Source organism: Physeter macrocephalus, chromosome 15, assembly GCF_002837175.3.
Source record: "Physeter macrocephalus isolate SW-GA chromosome 15, ASM283717v5, whole genome shotgun sequence".
Taxonomy (NCBI): Eukaryota; Metazoa; Chordata; class Mammalia; order Artiodactyla; family Physeteridae; genus Physeter; species Physeter macrocephalus.
In genome coordinates, this window is record NC_041228.1 from 34387100 (window position 1) to 34398399 (window position 11300).

Here is an 11300-nt window from a genome sequence, read left to right on the forward strand (position 1 = left end):
CCTGTGTCCCCTGCATCGGCAGGCGGACTCTCAACCACTGCACCAACAGGGAAGCCCTAAACTTCTTTTTAATAGTGCATACTTTAACAACCATAGTTTTCATATTGGGAAGAGAGAAAAGGCATAAATCTTGAATCACTTTTAGAACTAAATCCAAATGGTTAATATGTTTTTATTTTTTCTTTATTAACACTTTACCACTGTGTTTCAATATAATTGGAGTTCAGTTTATCTCCCAATTCCCAGATCCATTTCTATTTCTTTCTCATTTTCTCTATTAATTGAGCTTTCTCTCTTTCCCAGTTCCCTTTCACAGTCATGTTCCCCACAACAATCATCTTAGGTGAATCTTTTTCTGGGTATTTCAGAACAAAGAATCTCCTTTTTTTCTATTGAGAAAGCATATAAATTCAGGTCCTACAAGTGCTACTTTAAAAAATACCGGTAGTGTAATAGTTTCGATTTACTTTGGCTGTGTGAGAATGTGAAATAATAATGTGAATAGTAACAGCCCAAACATTTTTAAGCAAATGAGCATGGTTTGCCATGTTGAAAGAATTTATCCTAGTGTACTTTCCTTGAACAAGATCAGTGACTTAGCAGATTAATAAAATTAGAACTCTCTTTTTATTTGGAAAACACATACAATTTATTGTTCTTTCTTTCTACTTTATTCTGTTTTTCTTTATATCTCAGGAGTTTTTAACAGAAGCCTTGCCAGTTGGACTCATCGGAATGAATTGTGTTTTGATGAAACAGTATATTGAATTTGTAGCTGACAGATTGCTTTCAGAACTTGGATTCTCAAAGGTAAGGTGTTTAAAGCGTATTACTGCTAGCTAAAATGTTATAGTCAGGTAAGGCCTCTAGAATACGTACTATCTTTCACTGAAAGCTTTTGTAACATACTAGTCTATTTTTTTTAATTGTCCACGACAGCCTTGTTTTACATCAACAAATTGATTTTACAAAATCCTTAAATGAAACTTAAATGAAATTCATAACAGAAGTACAATGCTGATAAATCTTAGAACTAATAAGCTCAATAAATTACATTGTAATACATAATTGTAGGTATCTATTTAACAGGACTATCTTTAAGTAATTGGATTTAATATGCAAATATATGTTTACCCTCAGATAAATCCCCATATGTCTATGTTATAATTTGTGGGTTAATGCTTTTAAGTAGGAAATCATTATTAGGAAGACATTAACTGTCATAATTTGACTCTTTGAACTCAGTTGTCTTTAAGTTATTTCTGTCATTTTGTTTATCAGAGATAATGTACCTGAATTTTCATGTGTGCTTTTCACATGACTTAAGAGGTGGAGGCTGCAGCCAGACTACCTGGGTTTGAATCCTGATTCCACCACTTTCTAGCAATGTGACCTTAGGCAAGTTGCTTAACCACTGTCTCAGTTTCCTCATCTGTAAAGTGAAGATAATAATAATCCTTACTACAAATTATTGTTGATGAGTTGGTATACTTAAGGCACTTAAAATAGTGTCAGACATATAGTAAATGAACACTAAATGGTCATGTTGTAGTCATCATAAGTGGAACATTCACAGAAATTTACTATGTACTATACTATGTTAATTAGAAATTATAGGTTTTGATTTCTCAGCATGGAAATGGAAGTTTAAATTAATGAGAAGAATTATGAAATCCATGATGCTGGGGTAATCATTACCTTTCTTGGTAATACATTTATTTTCTGGTAGCTACAAAAATACTGTGATGAAAAAGTCAGATGGGGCAAAGATTTTTTGTAATTATAAACTGTAAAATATCACTATTTATATATTTTAGTTGCAAGATCCTCTCTTTTTACTGATCATTAATGAGAGAAATAAAGATTATAATTACATTAATATGATCTCTGAAATTTATAAACTATGTATTAAAAGAAATTGTTTTTTCCCCTAAGTTATACAATATGTTTGTTATAGGAAAGTTAATTTGTTTACTTAAACCTTAAAGTGAACTCACTATCCTTTAACCCACCACCATATCCTCACACCCATACCTCCACATTCTCCTGCTTATTGGAAAACTACACACCCCTGGATCTAGTTTTTCCTTTGGGAACTTGCTAACTGTTGATATATAAAACATGCCTCCTAAGAAGAAAATCTGGATGTAGTATAAAACATTATTTCTCCACAGGCCTTCAAAATATCTCAATAAATTCCAAAAAGCAGAAATTATACTGACCTCTTAGATTTAATGCAATAAAATTAGAAATTAACAATAAAAGATTACCAAAAAGTTCCATCTACTTAGAAGTTGAGACTATATCCTTTAAAATGAGAGTAAAAATGAAAATATAAACTAATAGAAAATATAAACTAACTGACGTTAGGATTACTATATATCACAACTTGTAGAATGCAGCCAAACAGATGCTCAGAGGAAAATATAGCTTTTTAAAGATATAAATCACAGAACATGCAGTTCACCTATTAATAAATGTACAATTCAATGGTTTTAGTATATTTGCAGAGTTGTGCAGCTATCACAACACTTTGAGAATATTTTTATCACCCCACAAAGAGACTCTATACCCATTAGCAATCAGTCATTTCTCCTCCAGCCCCACCATAGCCCTAGGCATTATTCATTTTTTGTCTCTTTAGATCTGCCTGTTCTATAAATCCCATTTCATATAAATGGAATCATACAATATATGATACATACCATATACTGGTATATTGTATATACAAAGCCAGTATAATGTTTTCAAATTTCATTCATGTTAGCATGTATCAGTGCCTTATTCCTTATTATGGCCAAATAATGTTCCATTGTATGATTATACCAAATTTTATTTATCCATTTATCTGTCAGTGGGGATTTGGGTGGTTTGCTTTTTTGGCTATTATGAATAATGCTGCTATGAACATTCATGTATAAGTTTTTCTGTGAACATATGTCTTCATTTACCTTGGATATATAACTAGAAGTGAAATTGCTGGGTCATATAGTAACTCTGTTTTTAATCATTAGAGGAACTACCCTACTGTTTTCCAAAGCCACTGCATCATTTTACATTAACACCAGCACTATATGAGGGTTCCAGTTTCTCCACATCCTCACTAACACTTATTATCTTTTTTCCTTCCAGTTTTATTGAGGTATAATTGACATACAGCACTGTATAAGTTCAAGGTGTACAGCATAATGATTTGACTTACATACATCATGAAATGATGACCACAATAAGTTGTCTTTTTTATTACAGCCATCCTAGTAGGTGTGAAATGGTATCTCATTGTAGTCTTGGTTTGCATTTCCCTAATGGATAATGATTTCGAGCATCTTTTCATGTGCTTATTGGCCTTTGTATATCTTTTTTTAGAGAAACGTTGGTCCATTCAGATCCTTTGCCCGTTTTTAATTGGGTTATTTGAATATATTCTTATCTGTGGTATTCATAATTCCTGCTGGAATATTCCTAATTTTTTAAAATCCTCTTTTTTTTTTTTTTCCCCCCCGTTACGCGGGCCTCTCACTGTTGTGGCCCCTCCCGTTGCGGAGCACAGTCTCCGGACGTGCAGGCTCAGCGGCCATGGCTCACGGGCCTAGCTGCTCCGCGGCATGTGGGATCGTCCCGGACCGGTGCACAAACCCGTGTCCCCTGCATCGGCAGGCGGACTCTCAACCACTGCGCCACCAGGGAAGCCCTAAAAATACTCTTTTATTGTTCTTCATGGATCACAGAAATATCTCCATTTCCATCAAGCTTTATCTCCAAGCCTGCCTCTTGAATTCAGAAGCAGTAAAAAAGTTTTGTCAACTTATGTGCCACTTTTTGTTTGGGGTTACTATGGAGAGCATTTATTCTGTCTTCCCCAATCATGGTCCCTTAACATCAATTTGATGATTATATGTTCTCTTATAAACTAAGAAACATATTTATGTCCACAGTACATTGTTGGCAATTTAATATTTTGTAGTATCATGTAGATGTGATTATCTAATGGTAATACTTGTGAAAAATGCCTATAATATCTATGGTCTCGTAGATTTCTCAAGCTGTGAAGACATTTTAGTCATTTTAGTTTGGCATTAAATCTTTCATTTCCATTTTTAAATAGTCTTTTTTTTCCTTTCTGCTTCTTAGAATACCAGAGATGCTCGTATAGTTTCTTTAAGAGGTTAATAGGTGATCTTAGTCATCTTAAAATGTATCGGCCTTGAGTGCTTCCAGGACCCTAGGGAATAGTGTGATCTTTAGGTGACTAGACAGGTGTTGGGAGACCTGAGTTATCTATTGTTCTTCTTGTGGGATATAATTTGGCTTCTTCAGAATGTCTAACAATATTTCTTTTCTTTCCAGGTTTTTCAAGCAGAAAATCCCTTTGATTTTATGGAAAACATTTCTTTAGAGGGGAAAACAAATTTCTTTGAGAAACGAGTTTCAGAGTATCAACGTTTTGCAGTTATGGCGGAAACTACAGATAATGTCTTCACCTTAGATGCAGACTTTTAAAACCCTCCCCATACATATCTAAACTTACCATTGGTAAATAGCAGTCTATTTTTCTCTGCTTAAAAAAAAAAAAAAACACCTAAAATGTCTTCTTTAGGGCCCAGGAGTTTGCTCAAAAGGAAATCCAAAACCAAATATCAATCAAGTTGGATTTATAGAAATATGCTTTAATCTTCCTGTTTAACAGTCAGAGTATGACCTCTAAATGCTTTTGTTTCATCACTAAAATAAGATGGCATTATATTTGTTAAGAGCATGGCGTGAGGGGTCAGATAAGAGTTTGAGATTCTGTCCTACTTTGTGTGACCTTGGTAAATCAGTTAATCTCTCTAAACCTCAGTGTAGTTATCTTTAAAATGAATGTAATAGTAGGTCCTAAATTCATAAAGTGTGTATGAGGATTAAGATGCAAAATAAGTTCTTAGCCAATACTGCTGTTGCAGCCTCCTCCTCCTTCCATCTCCCCCTCCTATTATTATTATTGTTGTTGTTAGTAATAGTATTAATTGCAGTGATGTGATAAAATACTCCCATCTCCTCAAAGTAATTGTGATTCTAGGTCCTAAGATCTAGAATTAGATCTTTGTATTTTTAATTTTTTAGGAAGAACATAAAGATTTCCTTAAAAACATAATTTTCATTAACATGAGAATAACTTCTTTGAATTTCTCAGTGTATAGTTAAGGAAATTTAGTTCTAAGTTGCTTTGGGCAGGATACTTATGGAGTGGAATCTAGGATGTTATCATGATAGGTGACCTTGTAAGCAAAATGATTCTGATCCTTCAGAAATTAAAAGGGTAATTTTAGCCAGACATAGCCCTGGAATGTTTAAAACCAGGGTGAATTAGCTAGACTAGCATTTCCCAAAGAGCATTGTAAAAGCTGTTAGCCCCTCTAGATATTTTGTGGGGTGGTGGGGAGAGATTCTGTGGTCAAATGAGTTTGGGAAATATTGTACACTCCATTCCTCTTTAGAATGTATAGTCAGTACATCAAAGACTGAGAAATTCTGCAGTACATAAACTGATTTCCCCCGGCATATTCCAAACCTACTTAACAAAGATCTGTTTTTCACCTGTTAACATCTCACCTAACTATTGTTCCTCAGAACACAGGTTGGAAAAAGCTGGCCCAGATAACCGTTCTATACATGGAGGAAGGGCTTGTGGACCAAGCAAGGGAGAAGCTGGTAGGGATTATTGAACCATTTCAACTTTGTGCCAAGCTGAGTAATGTACCTGTGATTGACCTCAGCTATATTTCTTATACTCCTACAGCTCTTATATGCTGTTATGAGATTTAATTCTTTTATGGAACGATGCCTGCTGCATGATAGCAGATGGTTAGGGAGACTGAGGAAAGGCCAGCATCTGAGAAGTCTGCTCCCTCTCTCGCAGGGAACTGTCAAGAGGTAGCCCGAGCCAAAACAAGCAGTGGGGTTCCCCACTCACAGCAAATTATTTTATACAATTCTGGTTAATAAGGTTTAGAAATTTTCTCTTTGCATAAATTTTTGCTCCATTCATTCCACAACTATCTAATGGATTAAAACTGGGAGTTTTCAAGTGGATGCAAAAGGAACAGGCCATAACTTCATCTGTTAGAGAGGATATCAGAAACTTGAGCTATTTTGGCCTATGATAATACCATTTATTTGTTCAAGGCTTTATAGTTTGCCGAGTGTTTTTGCATCACCTCATTTGATCTCACAACAGCCTTATGAGCTTGACAAAGCAGGTAGTATTGACATTTATAGATGGAGAGAGTGAGGCTCAGCAAAGTTCAGTGACTTGGCCAAGATCTGCTCATTGTCACTGTCCCTACAATATATTTTTTTTCTTAGAAGCTATCATATTTCTGATATTTAGTCCTTTGCCATCCATCTTCACTTGGTTTTGCCTATTTTTCCATTAAACTATCACATACTTTAATTAAGGTACCATATACATTAATTAAAGTATCATAGTATCGTAAACATTTTAACTATATTCAGGAAATATGTTCAAAGACATTCATCTACTGCCATACAAAAACTTGCATTTAAAATTGATAAAATATCGGTAGTGACATCAGAATGCAAGAAAAAAAGTTTTATATTGCATATTCCCTTTGTTTTGAATCCAAATCTTTCTCATAGGTAATTACAGGTGCCTTAATATGAAGCTTATTTATCATAGCAATAAACCTAACTATTGAGATGACATTTTAATACTGAAATACTGGATTTTTAATACACTGGTTTATTATATTCAGTATTCTATCCCCTTTTCCTGGCTTCCAGGTTTCATATTTATTTATTATGTTTAGTGTTTTGGTTCTTAGTTCTTAGGGAATCAAGAAGTTGTGGAATCTCTTTTTAATATTATCTCACAGGCAAAGAAAAAAATTCAGAGTATGTTTATAACTTTTGTTTTAACAGCACGTGTATTTAAATCATTGCTATAGTAAAGTTGGTTATTTAAGAATGTAAAAACTAGTTGTTTGATGACAAATTGCATTTATTAAAAATATTTCCTTGTAGCCATGTAGAATCATGACTTGGAAGGACTCAGGAAGACTGATCCAGTGCTTTCAGACAGGGCTGTTTTGCTGTTCAATTACATACAATAATAAACAATTATTCTTACAGTTTAAGCTTACCTCAGTCATGTCTTTATATATGAAATTTTTCTAGTTCTCTCATTTTGGAACATTCAAAATTTTCAGCTCCTTTTGCCATTTTGGTTTTCATTTGTTCATGGAAAACGTAATTATAGAGAAAACACAACAACTTGTATATTTAAAAAATAAATTCTTTCATATTCAGAATTTTGCATTTTACATTTAAATATGCTAACGTCATACCACAGAATTCCCAAATTGCATTTGTGCAGATTAAGCTAAGGGCTGAATGTCACTAACTGATTTTCGTTGATAAAGAGAGCTGCTGCTGGGCTACAAGAATGCCAGTTTAATCCTGTAACCAGCTATTATGTTTTTGAACTAAGTTGAGTGAACTGGTAGCCAACTCAGGAACTCTTCCTCAGCAGAAATCTGCATGAGTAGCACAGACGTGAAATCTGTATATCTTTGTTTTTCCCACCCTTTAAATGGTCTGCTCCTTTTTAGACAGCAACAGGTTTGAAGGAAAATCTGATATTCCTGAGGCATTAGGACAAAAGAATTTAAGCCTTTAAATTTGGGGCTTAATTCTGTTAAAGAAAATATAGGTGAAAATGAAAGGCTGAAGAATTTTTTTTTGTACAGGTAAAAACATAACAATTCAGTCTTTTTCTAAGTTTCCAGGAACCTTAACTTATGAATCTGTTTTACAACTGTGTTTTGATTTTTCCAAATGTCTGGTCATTTAGCAAAGCTAGTATCTACTGTTTACATAGAAAGCTTTATTAGGTGTGGTGTACTTAAATATTTTTAATGTATTTTACATTATGGTCAATCCAGCCAATCCTGCATATATAGAATTTGGTTTTTTTTCCCCAAAGAAATGAGTTGTTCTGTTATTTTATTAGTTTAGTACATTAGAATAAACTGTATCATAGCTACATCATTTTGTGTATGTCCTTTCTGAGTAAGAATGTTTCTTTGTAAGTGCAGGGGCTATCCTAGTAAAGGAATGTATATATTTTCTATTTGAGTATACAGATAAATACATATTGGTATCACTATGTTTAACTATTCCTCCTACCGCTCTTCTGTGACCTAAGTGGGAACCCCCGCAGCTCTCTCTCATTTACTTTCTCCCAATCCATGAGCCTGCCTTTCTTCATGTCTCTTTGTATCCAGCTGAGATTCTATAATCTATTCTATTACTAGTCGTAACATTCTCTATCAGTACCCTGAACTGTGTTCTTCATTTGCATTTCTACCTTACATAGAAAATTCAAAGAAATTCCTCCACTCTGTTATGAAGCCACAATCCAGTTTTTCCGTGTTTGCACCCCACCAGCCAAATACTGCTAGAGAAAAAGTCATGTAAGACAAATTGGATCTACTATACATTCATGATTACCTACTGTCTTAGTCCATTTGGGCTGCTATAAAAAACTACCGTAGAGAGGGTAGCTTAAACAAGACATTTAATTTCTCGCAGTTCTCAAGGCTAGGAAATCTGGGGTCAAGGTGCCGACAGATTCAGTGTCTGGTGAACCTTGCTTCCTGGTTTATAGACAGCTGTCTACTGGCTGTGTCCTCACATGGAGGGAGTGGTAACGGAGCTCACTGAGGGCTCTTTTACAAGGGCACTAATCCCATTCATGAGGGCTCTGCCCTTATGACCCAATCACCTCCCAAAGGCCCACCCCAAATATCATCATATTGGGGGATTAGGTTTCAACATGAATTTTGGTGGGACACAAACATTTAGGTTTATAGCACCTCCATCAGCATTGTCTGACAATCATACTACAATTGACTGGTAAACTTGTTCTCCATTCTCCTCAGTTGCTTTTTCACGCTGTTTCCTCTCTCTGCTCCTACCCTCACTCCCCAAAGAGGAACCTATATCACCCCTTTTTTCTTTTTGGACTATGGGCACACAAGAGAGATTCTCAGAGTCAGCAGAAAATTTTGACAGTTTAGGAGTTCTAAATCTAGAACCTAAGAACTTGGCAGTAGAATCCAAGATACCAATTTCTATGCATGATTTCTGTTCTGTGCAGTCATTACAATCAGAGAGTGATTAAGGAGAATATCTGTTTTGCCCCGCCTTCTGGGAATAACAGCCACTTGATTCTGGGAGCTGTTGCTCCCACTCCCACCATGTGGTTCTTGCAGGGCTGCCAATGCTACTTCATCTGCACAATGTGTACTTCATATGTTTGGGCACAAGTGTGAGGTGTGTGATCCAGGCAGGGCCGGGTCCTTACCTAAGGTTTTCTAACTGAAACTAAAGTAAAAGGATCACTTTTATTCTAACAACAAAACTAGAGAAAGCGTCCTACTTCTAACTCCCCCTGAGGTCCAATCTTATACCAATTCTTTGCAACCTTTCATTGTCAAGGTAATAAATGCCTACTTTTTGCCTAAGATAGTTCAAGTTAAGTTTCTTGATTGGCAACCAGAAAGACCCTAAAAGCAGAAATTGGTTCCTGGAAACAAAACAAAAACACAGTGATTGGCAAGAACCAGGGTGTTCATGTGTGTATCAGTCCAGGAGCTGAGAGCCTGGAGTTTGCACCTTGAGCCCAGGGTTTGCACCTTGGGTGGACCCTGAGAGCCAGGTGTTTTGAGTCTTCGGTGAAAGTGAAGTACTGTCTGGAGGACAAGGTGAAGAGTTAGGAGAGGGAGGTAGAGCTGAGTTGTGAGTCTCAGAAGAGCAGGGTTTTTACAGAAGAATGTGGTGTCCGTGGTCTGCACACTCATCCTGCAATGAAAAAACAGCTGTCCTTGTTTTACGTGGCCTTTTTAGGTGACTTGTGCATCTGGGCTTTCTGCACCGTATGCCACCTCTCACAACCACATCTGCGCTCTGTTCGTTTCTCCAAGTTGGCGTGTTTACACATCATAGGGAAAGAGAGCATCGCCAGTTTGTGTGAGTAATGGTCAAAGAGAATGTTCTTGATATTGCCTCACCAGTAAACAATAGTGTCCAAGTTCTAAGAGGAAAAATGTGTGCTTCACTGTATCTTGAACATTTAATTCTCAATAAAATAATATTTTGTACATACCTTAGCATTTATAAGGTGATTTTTGCAATCATATTATTCCAATCATTTTATTGGTTCCCTAATTTTATGAGGAACTACTGTGTCATAATAATAGTTTATAAGGGATCTGAGGCTTAGACAAGTTAAGTTACTTGCCCAAGCCCATGCAACGAGTAAAAGTTAGAGGCAGGACTCCAACCCAGCTGTCATGGCATTAAATCCCATCATTTTTTCACTGAGTGTACCCAAATTTCTATTCCTACTACTGCTGGAAGCCTTTGGCTTCCTGCGGGTGGTACCTGCTCCGGAAGATCCTGGAAATGTTTTGCCTGAGGTCGCATTTCCTGACTTCCTCATGGTGGAGCGCTTGAGCCACTGATTTCTCAGCCCAGAGGCTGCTCCTTCGCTGAGAAGCTGAGGAGTTAGATTTTGAAGAAAGATGACTGTTTCCAGTCCAGCTTGGGCTGCTTGGCCAGAGGGAGGCCTCTGGAAACATAGAAGGAATTCACGCTCAGCACTGGCCCTTTAGAAGGGCAAAATCCCAGCAAGAGCCCACAGGGAACGTGCCCCCTGGCTGGCTGTATAGAGATGAAAGTCTAGGTGACAGGGCCACAAAGGAAGCCCTGCATTTTAGTATAACTGAAAGAGGAAGATCCTCTTTCCATAAACGATGCCAAGCAGTTATGAAACAACTGACAAACCACACACCCTTGTGAGGCATCAGAGCCTCGGACTAGTCACAGAGTCCCTTTGGCTTCTCCATGAGTTGGAGGAAAGGTGTGGCAGAGAGAAGAGGGGATGGTGGAGAAATGGCAGAAAGGTGGCGCTTACCCTCTAGTCCATTCTGGGAGGATCTGGGGATGGAGGGAACGTACTGGCTCTTGTCTGTTGTACCTGACTAGGTCACGTGAGTTCCTTTGGCCCTGGATACCTGCAGCTCTCCTCTGCCTTGGTCTGAGGAGGGTGATCTATGTGGTCGGGGCAGGATGGGGGTATTTTCACAATTCGGAAATGGGAAGCAGGTTTCCGGGGAGTTAGGGGCCATTAAGAGATGCTTCATCCTATGAAGCCTAAGTCTTTTTTTTTTCCTTAACAATTCCTTTGAGGCTTTAGGTCTATTACTTGGGAGTGAATCTGTGTCCAATACTGTATT

General features: G+C 36.9%; 1 protein-coding gene across 1 annotated transcript in view; it reads left to right on the forward strand.

Moving 5' to 3' along the window:
- RRM2B (ribonucleotide reductase regulatory TP53 inducible subunit M2B) overlaps positions 1–8027 on the forward strand; it is a 42503-nt gene extending 34476 nt beyond the window's left edge. The window contains exons 8-9 of the mRNA XM_007123499.3: positions 697–810; positions 4348–8027. Of these exons, the coding sequence (XP_007123561.1) occupies positions 697–810; positions 4348–4500 (267 nt within the window). The 3' untranslated portion in view covers positions 4501–8027. The remainder of the gene's footprint in view (positions 1–696; positions 811–4347) is intronic.
- The last annotated feature ends 3273 nt before the right edge of the window (positions 8028–11300 follow it).